The sequence below is a fragment of the Tamandua tetradactyla genome, chromosome 7 (genome assembly GCF_023851605.1).
Source record: "Tamandua tetradactyla isolate mTamTet1 chromosome 7, mTamTet1.pri, whole genome shotgun sequence".
NCBI lineage: Eukaryota > Metazoa > Chordata > Mammalia > Pilosa > Myrmecophagidae > Tamandua > Tamandua tetradactyla.
In genome coordinates this window covers 88998122-89013096 of record NC_135333.1, presented here as the reverse complement: position 1 = coordinate 89013096, position 14975 = coordinate 88998122, and the positions used below count along the sequence as shown (strand labels likewise).

At 34.6% G+C, this 14975-nt stretch overlaps 1 protein-coding gene across 7 annotated transcripts in view; it reads right to left on the bottom strand.

The window, feature by feature from the left end:
• Positions 1-1322: 1322 nt before the first annotated feature.
• Positions 1323-14975, bottom strand: part of RASSF8 (Ras association domain family member 8) — a 196457-nt gene continuing 182804 nt past the window's right edge. For all 7 annotated transcript variants that reach the window (XM_077170342.1, XM_077170346.1, XM_077170343.1 and 4 more), the window contains 3 exons: positions 9229-10118; positions 5987-6131; positions 1323-5343 (listed from right to left, as the gene is read on the bottom strand). In XM_077170342.1, the coding sequence (XP_077026457.1) occupies positions 5222-5343; positions 5987-6131; positions 9229-10118 (1157 nt within the window). In that variant the 3' untranslated portion in view covers positions 1323-5221. The remainder of the gene's footprint in view (positions 5344-5986; positions 6132-9228; positions 10119-14975) is intronic.

Sequence of the window (14975 nt, the reverse complement as noted above, 5' to 3'; positions counted from 1 at the left end):
TGCAAAGCACAGCAGATGTCACTATATGCCTTCACTTCGAGATACTAATTAAGGCAAAACCAGAGTTTTGTTCTGGAGAAGCTAAGTGAAGGCCCACAGAAGTTTAGAGAGGAAGCCCCTGGAATCAGGAGCTGGAAGCAATGGAATCGGGGAAAAAGGACCAGGAGAGGCCAGCCATGTGCCTTCCCATATGACAAATATCAGCCTTTCTCAGAGTCAAGGTATCTTTATCTGGATGCCTTAGTGTGAACATTTTTCAAGGCCTCAGAATTGTAACTTGTAACTTAATAAATCCCCTTTATAAAAGCTAACCCATTTCTGGTATATTATGTTCCGGCAGGTTTTGCAAACTAAAACAGCACTCTATCCCTAACCCTTAATGGTGCTTAATGTGCTATAGTGAAGTTGCCGTCTTGTCAGACACTAGACTCATTAGACATAAACTCCTTGAAGTGCAGAGAAAATCATATTAATTTCAGTATACCCAGGATTAATCCTCTGGTCAACAGTATGGTGCACTGAATGGTTCAATAAGAATGAACATGTCCAGCACGTGTATGTTCATTTTAAAGGGCACCACTGGTCTTTCTAAGGGAGGCAGCCCAAAGATGTAGTGTGGGCAGCAACTGAAGAGCCACATGAATGGTTTATATTTCTAGTTCTATCATTAACAAAACATATGACTGAGAGGAGGATAGGATGGATCACTACAATTTTAAAAGCTTCCCAAACTAGAAAATAGAAGTTATTTTAAGTCTCTTATTTTATCTTTGTTTTAATAATAACACACTATTATCATGATGATTTCTTGTTCAAGATCTAACTTATAAAAATATTTCCATAAAAATGTCAATTTATATAATAACTTCCATATTTAAAAGTGGCCAAAAACAAACAAACTGGCCATTGTAAAGTTTATGCAGCTTTAACATGGAATACAGGAAGGGGGTTTGGATTCAGAAAGGTCTCAACTGAAGTGATGTGCGAGCTACTTATTACTTGTGTGATCTGGGATCGGTTTGCCAGATGCTTGAGAATGTTAAAGGATCACAGTTATCTCAGTAGGTAATGAAATGTCACTTCTCTTCCTCTCATAAGATTTTAAGGATAATTTTTCTTTTACTTTTGAAATAAAAAAAGAGGCATATTAGTTTAATTCAGTTTCACTTTGAAGCAGATACCTTTTGAGCAACAGATAATTCTTTAGTTATAATGACATAACACTTAAAAATGCAATTTTCTATCATTGAAATGTGGACCTATTTTCTTTGGCATCTTTTAAAATAAACAGATTTAATAGTGAATAGATTAAAAAAAACAAACAAACCAACAATTGTAATGCCCCAATGAATCCTGAAAATTTATTATTTGGGAGAATATCAGATATTGATCTTTTGTTTTACAGCTCATGATAATCAGAAAATATACATTTTGAAATGTAAGTCAAAAAAAATAATTACATATAATACAGAATACGGATTTCTTTGTACATAAGCAAAGCAGTACTAAAAGCATATTTATGTGTCCACAATTAGTGAACATTGCAATTTTCTGTTTAAAGCTGCAGCAACTCAAATCCTTCTAAGGTTGATAGAGACAGACTGAGAAATACATTTAGGGCTAACATCATTTCTGGCTGTAAACCTATATTTTAATTTTCCCCTCCCCATATATATATAGATATATATATGTATATACTTTATTGCCTTTATATTTCTGCTGGTTTAATATAAGTAGTATACTAAATAGTTATCTGCATTTATTTGGCTTCTAAAAATATATAAAATGCATTGGAATAGAGCTCCTGCAGCTTTTAAGCAGTCACTGTTCTGGCAACAACAGCTTATTCTGGAAATGTAAAGCAGCAATACTGAATAAATAGCGATTGTTTTGTCTTTTCCATATAGCTCATGGCCTTTACCCCAAACTTCAAAATACTGTAGCAAATAGTATAAACATGCAACTTAAAAAAAACAGATATAATATAAAAATAATACTTAACTAAATTTTAATACAATATGGACGAAGAGGGATGTGAACACAGCTTTGTTATTTACATAGAAATTAAGGCCCAATTTTGCAAAGGCAATGCACAACAGAATAGCCTATCTGGCCATACCCTTTGCATGCTTGAAATCAAAGTTTTCACCTTTTCCATATGTTTCCTCAATCTATTATTACAGTTCTAACTTGGAAAAATGTCCACAGAAATGGCTTTTATGAAATTTCTATTCTCTAAAGACCATTTTGCTTCTATTCACAAAGGAAAATCTTTTAATGCAGGTCCAAATTTTTTATTTATGCTGTGGAAGTACTTGTTTGTATTAAACACTTACAGTTCACATAGTTCACATTTAACATCATAAATCCTACTATTTTATTTACTCTATCAATCTTGTTTTAGTTATAAATTAGAACTAATTTGAAGTACTGGAATTGATGACTTTTTAATGATTAAGGGATTAAAATGGGTAACTCCTATTAATACCAAGTCTCCCTTAAAATTCCCTGTTCACCAAAATGACAAACAATGCTAACAAAGGAAAATATCTTGTTAGGACAGCCAAAACACTGAGGCAAATTGCTGTGGATCATTCTTGGAGGATAATGGATATTCAAAAGATCAGATATACTGAAACTATTTAAAATTATTTCTTAGTAAGGAAAAAAAAATTCTAATACTTAGAGAAAGTCACAAGGAAATAACTTGCAGTAATATATAAACCTTGTAATTTCATTTAGTATTTAGAGTCTGAATATTCCCTCAGAGGTAAGATTTTATATTTGACATTTTTGTATATGTGGTTCACTCCCTCCTCTGAAATGTATCCAAAGATGTGGAACTTAACTCATTTGTATTCACAATAGATAAAAGTGATCAGGAGTAGAATAAAATATTTTAAAATTTGTTTTCCTCTTTATGAAAAAAAGACATGAAAATATTTCTCAGAGACATGCTTCCAGGAATAGTGTAAATAATAAAAAGTACAGCTGTTCAATGCATTCATTAATATACTCTATCCATCTAGGAAATATTATTTTTACCTGTAATTAGGGCCATGAAAATTATATTTGGCAGCTTTAAAATTCTGAGGAATTTTTCAGAGAGGTTATCTGTGAAACTGTGCAGGGGAAACTAAGATGACTACATGTTGCAAGGATGCTGATATTTCTTTAAAGTTATTAGATTAGTATTGATAATAATTTACAATTAAGTTGGATATTAAGAAAATCTCTTACTTTGTATTTTTCACAGCATACCAAGGCACCTTTGCAATTTATATTTGCAAAGTTTAATATGTCTTCAGTTTAACATTTCTATTTAAATAGAATGACCAATTTGCAAATGTTTGTGAATAAGGTCTCAATTTCTCTGAACAACAACATTGTATAGGATGGGACTTTTACAAGTAAGGCATATTTTGGATACACATAAATCATTGTCACAAAAGCTACAAATTATTTGATTAAATTATCCTAATTAAAAATATATGTAGATATGAAATAACTATTATCAGTTGAGCACAATTAGTTAAGAATCATTTATTTTTCAAGTTAGTTACAAAATAGTGTAATGGCAAGGTCAATTTGATGACTCCAAGAACCCAAAGAAAGTATCTTTAGTTGAGGTCTGCCATTTAGCTGGACTACAAAAGGCAACTTTGCCTTTTTACTTTCAGTTCTCTTAGAAGCTTCTATATATTTTAAGAGCCATTCTTAAAATCTTTTCATAGGAAACCTAAATATAGCAGCATTCTCAGCATTCATAAAACCAAAAATAAGTCAAAAGTGTTAAAAACATCCACAGTTGCCTTCATGCACAAGATATCACTTATTTTGTTACCATGGCAGTATATCAATCAACTTTTACTTTGTTGCATGTAAATAATACAGAGAATGTATTTTTCTCAAAATTAAAAACGACTTTGAATTTCAGATTAAAGTCTTAATTATATTGTACCAAATTTTGAACAGAGGGTTTGTTCCTATCAGTTTAGATATTATTTGTTAATCTTAGTTAAATTACTACTCATGGGAAAGTTGTTTGGTTTTATGAGTAAAAAATATATGTACAAATAGAGTAATGTCCTGTAAAAGTCAGACTCAAAAATTAAAACAGGTACTGCTTTAACTTTATTTCCTTGGCAAAAAGTATCTTACCTGAACCTACCTTCTTTTCTACTTAAATGATTGGAGAAATTGTTAAGAGTACATTATGTGCAAGCAGTAACTTACCCATGGCTGCTTATGCCAGTAAGCATATGAAGTGGATTATTTAAAAAATATATCATAACATGTAACATTCCTGAAGTAGAACAACTTGATCCTCAGATACCTCTGATTTATATTTTAAGTCAACTCTGAGGAGCCATGAGAGTAAAATGACAAGACAGGGCAGAAATAAAACTCACAATCCAACAGGAAAACCCCATACCTGTTTGGATTGATATTAAAAAAATCACATTTTGTCTATCAGTGTCTGAAATACTGCAAATCTTTGAAATATACATTTTACTTCATGAAAATGTTCTATTCTGATTTATGGGCATTCATATTTTGGAGATATTGTGAAGGAAGGATTAAATTAAAAACAAAAGCCCACCACCCTGAATTATTTTGTCTAATTAAACAATGTCTAGACAGGTTCACAAAACAAATCCAAGTGGGTTCTTTTGGAGTTACTTCCAATGGTGGAGCACCCTATGACACCTGTGTAGTTGTAAATCACCAACATAGGGGTGGAGCCTGGCAACATGCACATGAAGTCATAATCACACAATATTTAATGTAATTAAGTCACAGGTTAAGTATTAAAAAAAATCTTAAAACATCAACATTCACACATCCATTGATTATATGGAATAAATTAAGCTAAGTCAGTGACATATTTCTCTCCACTCTTAAGTCACGGTTTCATTTATGTATATACACAGAATAATACTTTTCCTAATGCTCTGAAAATGCTACAAATAAAAATAAAGGCTTTGCATTACAAGCTACTGGACAGAAACATCAACACTATTGATGTGTGAAAACACAGTTTCTTTGTTCTTTAGCATCAGTGCACAGGGTATGGCTCCAAGTGGTATGCAATTTAGGACAGAAGAAAGATATGGTGGCTTATGAAATATCTCCTCTGTTCATCATTGGCACAAATCAAAGAAGAAATTTTACTGTCCTGGGTACCTTTATTAGGTATCTCTGCAAAAGACAGATGATGTTATACATATATGCCTTCAGGATTAAAACCAGATGAGATAGGATTCTGTAGAATACGAAGATTACTAGGGAGCTGCCGAGATGAGCCAGGTCGTTTCAGAGACCCAGACTGGAATGGTGTTTCTAAACAGGAAACAAGGAAAGTCATTCAGTGTAATCATCAACTTTGAATACTTAGAGGGTGAAAAACGACATTTCCTACCCTAAAGAACCAAAGAAACTGAAATGGACAACTGCATACTGTAGCAATTGCAATCCCCTGTGGGTACTGCTGTGAGGAGACAGCTAACTGCTTATACCTCTCAGATAGATGGCTATTTGATAAAGCAATTTTCAGTGATTTGAACAGTTAATGAATCTTTTTAAAAAGGTGAGCATTTTGCTTCTGTCTTGGTTGTTCAAACCCTAATCAGACAGATTTGACAATGTCTTAAGTATAAACATACATAAAGACTTTTAGGAGAGGAAAAAGGGGTATTAGGAATAGACAAAGGTTAAAATTCATATTAACAGATTCAGTAAATATAATTTATTAGATTTAATAATTAAGTTTTAAACTAATGATAAAGGATTTACTGATTACATGCTCACCTAAATAACCTAAATATTATTGATTTTCTGCAAAAACAGTAAGTACATAAGATTTCTTCTTAACACAGAAGAATTAGCTCAGAATGGTAGGGTAACAATTTAACTGAATGCATGCAGTTTATTCAAAGTTAATCAATGAGAATGAAGGAAAAAAAAAGACTTGTCCATATCTTACCCCTTTCTATGTCTGCATGTAAGGCCTCTACTTCAGTTGGCTCAGCTGGCAAAACAGTAACTTTTGTCCCTGTCTGCTGGATAAATTGCTGGAGATTGACTTGCCGAAGCTCTTTAGTCAGCTGCTCCAGTTCCTGTTCTTTGTCCTACAGGGAAATGTAGTTTGTTTGTTTTTTAAATTTGAGGGTACATTATTGGCTAATTGAAGACATCTTGGTGACAGGAGCTGAGTGTGTTAAAATGAGAGCAGTTTCAACAAATCTGGTCTAAAGACATCATTTTCACTCTTGTGTCACAGGCAAACAAATGAGAGACAAAAATGTTCTTCACTTTGTGCTCTTAAATGTGTTCCTTTCCTTTGTGAGGAGCATCACTGCGTACCTGATATAAATGTATGTCAAAAAATTGCCAACACATCCAGGGATCAAAGTCTCCTTGGTGGTGTGGGAGATGACTTCCAGGGATGAGCCTGGCCCTGGCACTGTGGGATCAACAATGCCATCCTGACCAAAAGGGGGAAAAGAAGTATAACAAACAAGGCATCAGTGTCTGGGGGAGTTCTGATAGACTCGAGGGGCTGCTCTGGAGGTCACTCTTAAGCAAGCTTCAGTTAGAAATTACTACTTATCATAACTTGCTAAATCCCAACCTAAACCATTTCTGCCAAGTCTAAAGAATACCTAGAACATTTATATAAGATTCTACAGTAACTTTCCAGAAACCTACAATCCCCAGATGGGTCCCTGGACCCGATAAATCCTGAAATGCAGAGGGACCAGCCTTTCCAGAACATCAACTAGTTCCATCCCCCATCCCATATTATCAACAGCCCCTTCCAACATGAAAAAGTTAGAATGGCCACAACCCACGTACCCCTAAAGAGTGGGACAAAGATCAAAGCTGATGGTGGAGTTACCCAGAGAAGGTCAGGTTTAACAAATGAATCATTATATTGATATTTCTTTTAGGCTCCAGTATCTTAGAGCAGCTAGAACTAAAGACCGAAAATTGTGGAATTGTAACCCATACCAAGCTCTGAAATCTGTTCTATAACTAATTGTTGTGCTGTGCTTTGAAATTTGTATTGTATATATGCTATTTTTCACAAAAAAAGAAAAAAGAGTGTAACAGAGAAGATAGGATTTAACAAATGAGTATGACTGCTGCATCATTAATTAATATTTCTTTTGGTCTCCAGTGGATTGGAGCAGATAGAAGAAAAAATGAAAAATCATGGAACTATAACCTATCCCAAACTTTAAAATCTGTTCTGTAACTACTTGTTAAAACGTACTTGTTAATTTATTGTTTTGTATATATGTTATATTTCACACACACACCCGCACACACAGTCATCAATATAATACTGTTTTTCAACCATCCCCAGTGCTAATGCAATCTTAAGTTGCTCACAATTAAATTTCTATATTAACCATGTAAAACTGACTGGAAAATTAAGTCATTTGGCTCATGAGATTCAGAGTTCTTTTTTGTATAAACTAAGTTTAAGGGATCCATTACTGAGATTTACACTATATAATGAGAAAAGCAAGATTCCCACCAGGTTCTCACTATGGGGTTCTTGAGTCTTTCATAAGAAGAACTGAGACAACGAGCCCTAAAGGAGGAGCGCAAGCTTGTACAAAACAGGAAATTCCAAAATCAAGGAGTAGCACCTTATTATTTAAATGGATTTTCTTCTTTCTCTCCTCTATTGCACTATAAAAAAAAAAAAAAGTGGCAAGGCTGCGTCCAGGCTTAGTGTGTTTGAGGGATTTGCTAGGGGTAGCAAAGGTGACAGAAATGAGTAGCTGTGTTTTCCACTTACTTTGATTATTAGATATTTTTCAATGGGTAGAGGGATTTACTAGTAATGATTATGATAAATTATTGATTCTGGTAAGAAATACCAAAAGAAACAACTTTCAATTTCACACTTAAGTGTCTAATGAATCCAAATAGTAAAATACTGACACATCAGAGCTGATGATCTTTATACTGCATGAGAAATTCCTGGTTTTCAATATTCTTGATGGTAGTTTTACCTCTCATACAATTAATGACAGAGAAAGGAGACCACATCATTTTTTCCTGAAATCTCAGCCTTCTCTGCTTCTGGAACTGTTCATAGTCTAAAGCAGTTATTCTCAAATTTCATTGTGGGCAGGAACTATGGGGGAATCTTGTAACAATGTAGATTCTATGTTTCTAATAAGTGGGACTCTTGTAACAAAGTAGATTCTATATTTCTAATAAGTGTGCCCTGAAGCTACCTGGCATGGATTACTTTCAAGAGCAAGCTTCTAAACCAGCACTCTCCCACAGAACTTTCTCTGATGATTAAAATGTTCCATGTCTGTACTGTATAACATTATAACCACTAGATATATGTGGATGTTGAGCACTTGAAATGTAATTAAGTGTAACTGTAAACAGAAGTTTTATTTTAATATTTTCTAAAGAGCTTTACTGAATACTTAATTTAAATAGCTACATGTGGCTAGTGGGTAGCACAAATCTAGACCATATTATAATCAACCGTATAGCTTATCTGCTAGAGATTATTACACCTTTGCTACTTCCACAGTACCTACCACATTATCTTTTCAAGAATGTATACAAGAAATGTAAATTGAGAGATCAGGGTCTTTGGACAAAATATAAATGTTCTTGTATATGAAATGGGGAAATGGAGAGACAAAAAAATCTGATGAATATTTATATCACTCTACTTCAGAAAACAGAATATTTATATCGCTCTCCTTAGGAAAACAGAGGAAGGTACTGTGAAGAGAGGAGGAAGGAGCGAGACTATTCAAATTTCAGGAAAGATGGGGCTAGCAACAATTGAAAAGTGACATACAGGAGTCAACTAGCCATAACTGTCCTTGGTACTCTCTTCTGGCTTCCATTTCCCCATCTCTACAAGGAGAAGTTCAGATTCACTACCATCATTAGTGTCCATTTCAGCTCTAGAGTCTGCTTTCCTATAATTTCCTAATGTTACCGTGGCCACACCAAAAGCAGCAGCTTCCATGGAGCATGGGATACTGTAGTTTTAGAGCTCATTTTTGTTCTGGTCTCACATCTAAGCTGTTTTACAAGTCACCAGAACTCCATGAAACTTGTAAAAAGCTAGATATCTACATTTAGTGTAAGGAAAAATGGATAATCCTGAAGATTTGAAGAATATATTAATTTTGTTAAATATATAAAATGCTTTATTTATAAAAATGTTCTTACCTGTAATCGTTTTGTGGCTTGTCCAAGAGATCTTTCCACAGCTTTAATACCATTTTCCAACCTCAGACTCTGCTGGCCTTGAATGTCAATTTCCCCTTTGACCTTACCAATCTTTCCTTTAACTTCTTCTTCATTGACTTGTGCCTCCTGAACCTCTCGTTGCAATTTTTCTGCTTCAAGACCGCTTTCCATAGTATGGATTTGAGCCAAATAGTCCTTTAATTTGCTCTCACATTCTGTTATTTTCTGTCTTATTTCTTGAAGTTGATCCTTCAGCTGTTTTTCATTTTCCTGTTCAATCTGTAATTCATTTTCCCAAAATTCTTCCTCTTCAATTTCTACATCATTTCTTTTGATCTTTTGCTCCAGGCGCACAATTTCCTCTTCAAGGTTGGAATTATATTTTTGCTCCCAAAATTGTATTTCTACTTCATTTGATTCCAGCTGTTTCTCAATGGATTGAAGCTTCTCTGTCTGCAAACGGATCAGCTTCTTCAACTCATCTGCTGTTGTTTTGCAGTTATTCAGCACCTTTTGCTTAAATTCAGTTTCTTTACCTTTTCCAAAAATGTCCATTAATCCTTTGGCACCTCCTGTAAATGTTAATGATTTCCTTTTAGGCTCTCTCCTTTTAATTGATTTGTCATTCTGAGGTCTCAATTTAGCTAAGGGGGGCAAACTCTGCCTGTATAAAGTTCTTTCAGGAATTCGGGCCACACTATCTGAAGTGGGCCGCTCACTTAGAGATGGTCCTGTTCGACGTAAAATTAGCTGTACATCACTGGCATACTGCCCCCATTTGTTTAAGGATATTATAGGATTTTCATGAGGTGCTAAGTGTCTTTCAGTATCTCTCCATTTTTCTATAAGGGTGTACCTTCCAGTTCGACCTAGGTAACAGAGATAAGAATAAATAATCAAAATGGGATATGGGATAACTACAATAATGCAACAGAGGGCACTACTGTGATAACTGTGTTTTTTCTTCTTGTTAAAGACAAAATTTTAAATTAATGTTTAATATTCATGAAAAACTTAACCTGTTAGGCATTTATAACAGCTACATTCAAAATATGTAAGCATTAGGATAGCTTATTGACTCCCCCCACTTTGGAGTTTAACTGTAGATATTAAAGGCTAACATTTAGGGTTCTTACTAGGTACCATCCTCTGTGTTTTAGAATTTGTTTTACATATAGTTTCATTTAATCTTAAGTCTGGGGTAGGTAATACTCATTTTACTTTCCATATTAAAAAACAAAATATCAAATTCAGACAGAATTAAATATTTTATAGGCAATTTAGATATTTGTAGTTAATACTTGTACTAAGTTTTACTCTGCAGCATTTGTGAGACATTTCCTAAAAACAAGCACCTGACATACAATTAGTTATTAAAAAAAAAAATCCTCTTCCCTAACTTTACTTTTTTTTGGCATGGGCAGGCTCTGTCCTCCCTAACTTTAAAAACCTTGAAAATCAAAATATTTTTCTAAATTGGGCAGTATTCACAGCCAAGTTCCAAAAGGTCTGAATTAAGAAGGCTTGGTTACAACTTGGCCTATTTTAATGAGTTTTGAAGTTAAAAGAAATGTGAAAGTAAATAAAATAGTATGGGTAACAGTAATCAATGACTACTTATAAGCTGCTGACCCCGGAATATAGAATCCCTACAATGCAGGGTTTTCTTTACAATTTACCAGACATCACAAAGGTTTATTTCAGATGTAACAGCAATGTTAAAATTGACAAGTTTGATTTTTAACTTGTAAAGTTATTTCCGCCAATTGAGGGAGCTTTTCTTTTCCACCACCCCATATGATGATTTTCCTATACCTCGATTTTTGGAGGACTTACAATTGGCAAATAAACTGCTTGAGGGTTTATATTTAAGTATTTCCTTACCCAAGTGAAAACTAATTTGGACAGATTATATATTGCATAGATTTATCAGGAGATTCTCCTCTTTAGGACCTCAGTTACCATAAAGTATAATTTTTACCTGTTCATCCCACAGTAAAAACTACCTGTCCTGAAAAATATAATGGACACCATTCTGTGATCTTCCAGTTAATAAAAATATTTATTGTATTACTTCCAACAAAATAATTTTTGTCATTTATCAAAGTTACCAACTTAACTTGGGACACTCATTCAGGAAATCTTAACTGATTCACGGGCAAATGAATTAGTGTACAGCTTCCACCTCCTGCTTAAGCGTATGAAATTATGTAATACAAGTTTGCAGGATAATTAACCCTTCACAAATACTGACAATTTAAGTTATTGACTAGTATGGAAAAAAGAAACTATAATGACAAAAATCTAATTTTTTTTCCTCCTTAAATAACATGTACTTAATTGTCATAAGGCAGCTATTCTGTTTTCAATAACCACATTTAGGGATACTTTCATAGGACTGATAAGACAGTGAAGGCAAAATGGTTATAGAAATAGAGGCATTGTCATCTCAGAACACTCATTTACATATCAAAATCTATTTTGATATCTGGAAAAAAAAGAGTGAATTCTTCAAACTAATGCCTTCTGTAACTCAAGTACTCTTCTCTTGGCAAGAACAAGCTAAAGCTTACCAATGAAGGCTGAAGGGTTTAATATGAAACCTTTCTTCCAAGCTTAGATTTGGATTAAAGAAACTGAGGCTCAAAAACCAGCATGATCTTTGTAGATTTTTACTATCTTACAATCAGAACCCTTCATATTCATTCATCAACTACCTTCCTTTTCTGTATTGGCAGCCAATAAGACTGTCTATTATACTTTCATATTCTCAAATAAGAATTTAGGATTATAAAATGTTCATAATTTGTCAACAGCATATTTGGAAAGATGAGACTTTCACACCAGAATTTTACATAAAAGGAAAAACGTTATGAATCAACTTTCCTTTTAAAGTCAAACAAGGGAAAACTCAAGCCCTGTGTACTGTTTTAAAATCTAATGAACACTGCCCCATTACAATCTTTTTTAAATATTGGAGATGGGACTATGGGAAGAAAAGATGAAAATTTCAGAAATTTTCCAGCTTACAAAACTTGATCTACCCATTAAAGCCACTTGTCTATGTGCCAGAAAATATTCCAGCATAAGTCAGTTCTTTCAGTAGAGGAGGTCACAATGACATGTGCATTAACACTTCTAGACTTCTATTTTTCCAAGAATAGAAGCAATACATTTAACAATTCCACTCTTCCCCATATCCTTAAACTCAACAGTCTAGGCACAGAGTTTCATCAAATCTGGGATATTTTCCAACAGATAAGCAATAGCAAAGCTATGTTCTCAAAAAACACTACCCAAATATTCTTTCCTATATAATCAAACACTCACTGGCTACAAGTTTGGCAGCTTGCACTAGCTGAAATTAAATGCGTTTCTATGTGCCACAAGTCCATCAAAACTTTCTTTTAAAGTACTTTTTAATATGTCCAAGAGAAAACTCCTGCTTCAGGTTTAATAAGGGGTATTGACTATATGGACACAAACTCCATTTTTTAACAATGCTGACTAAAACTACTGTTGGGTTCACTGAAGAAAAAGGATGGGAGAAGAAAAAGTAAATCACAATAAACTTCTTTAGGTCAGTTAAAGGCCGTATCTCTAGCTGGGGTATTAAAATAAAGCTCACCAGCCACACTCTGAAAGTCAATGGCACTAGAAAAATAATTTTTTCCTATTTATTTACTTGAAAAAATAAACCTGCTAACAATCAGCCCACTCATTAGCAAAAAGCAGTTTAACTCAAAAACTGAGACCAAATATAGATACTACATAACCAAACTGCTCAATCCACCTCAACCATCAGAAAGGAACAGAGGGAAAACTGCTTAAAAAAACAACAAAAGCTTAAGTATTTCTTACAAGAATAACAATGGTCTGACTCCTGAGAAAGCACTCAGAAAAACTAAGGGTAAAGTGAAGGCAATGTCTGCGGATTTATATCCCACAAAGTCTTTAACAACCCAAAGTACCCCAAACACACTAACTTGTCTATGAATTAGAGAACAAGATATTGCTACTGCTTTTTTTTTTTTTTTTGTCTTTTGAAACATACAATATTTTGTAGGCTCTGCCCTTCAATGTGAAAGCAGGACATTTAAAAAAACTGGGGGGACCATATATCTTACCTGTGAAACTAAACATCACTATGCCTTTTTTCCCCTCCTTCAATGCAGCCCACCTCACCAAAGTCAGTTAACTAAAATAATCCAAACACGATTCACGCTTAACATCCTTGAAAGTATTAAAATTTTTAAAGAAAAAGGAAGGAAAGATAGAAGAAAGAGAGACAAAATAAGGGTGGGGGGAAGGGAGGGAGGGAAGGGAGGGTGGGAATTTAAAAGAAGGAAGGGGAAAAATCAATGGTCCTCTCATTTGATGACAAGCAAGTGCAAGAAAGTTCATTTGTAATTTGTTCTTGTCTATATTCTGCACATCTCCTTCTGGCCAGAAGAGACTGTGAGGTTTTTGTGCAGCACATGAGTTATCTGTGGGCTTATCCTCTTATAAATAGTTCTTCTTTGTCTCAATAATCTCAAAACCAAAGTTCCTGTAGAAGTCAATTGCAGACTCACTGCTGATCTGGACATGTAGATAAATGCTGTCAAAAGTGCCATCTTTTTCACAGATGTTTAAGACAGGCTTTAACATTTTAGTTCCTATTCCTAGCCTTTGGTAAGGTGCCAGACATCTAGTGCCATAATGTAGTCTCTTCTGATTCTGTGGATGACCAACCCTAGGGCATACCACACCTCCTGCAGTATCATTGAAACAGGCAAGTTTTGCTGGCTTGCCAACCTCTAGCACAGCCTTGTAGAATTTGTCATTAAGGCTGACTGGAAAGATGACTTGGTTTAATCTCTTTAACTGTTTAATGTTGTGTGGTGTCACATGTCCCAACTTGATCCAGGGCTGCTGCTGCTGCCACTGCCTGAGCAATTTGTGCTCTCAGCTTGGGCCACTCAACCCCACGAACCAGTTTGCTCGCCAGGGGCATGGAGCTGAGTGGGTGGCCGGGAATGGGGCAGGGGCCAGGAGAGGAGCGCGGCCACTGCCTTGTGTTTTCGATATATATTAAAGGGTTCATTTTAGAGTTAAGTTCATCCTGCTGTTAAAACCTTCACTTGAAGATGTAGAAGCCCTCAAGATATATAACAGAATAAAATTATAGGATGTACATCGCATATATTCTTCAGAAACTGCTCAGAAATCCAACGCTGTATTTTAAATCTCACTGAAAATCTTATCCTGTCAAATGGATGATTGCTTAGATCTTGTTTGGGCCAGGACGTCCAGTTGCAAAAGAAGACACTAGAATTCCCTATTTGAAGCTAGGAGGGGCTGGGCCTAGGAACCAGGTAAAATTTCACAACCTGAACTCCCGTCTTGTGAACCTCTCTGCTTTACACATCAGGACTTGGGCAGCACAGGGAGACATAAGGACTGCTACTAAGGAATAGCCCGCTGGCCAGGTTTTCTCTCTCCCTCCCCAGGAAGTGCTTAGCCAACTCGTAGCTCACACAGTAGGATCTTCCTGAATACCTGTGACAAATAAAAACTGTCTCAATATAAATAACCATTCAAAATAATTTCATATAAAAAGAGGAGTCTAAAGAGGAGAGGTCTTCTTCACTTTAGATAGTTAATAGTTCCAGAGATTTGTCTAAAACATAAAAGTAGAATAAAATCATATTTTTTCCTCTTTTAAATTTTTTAAAAAAATACCA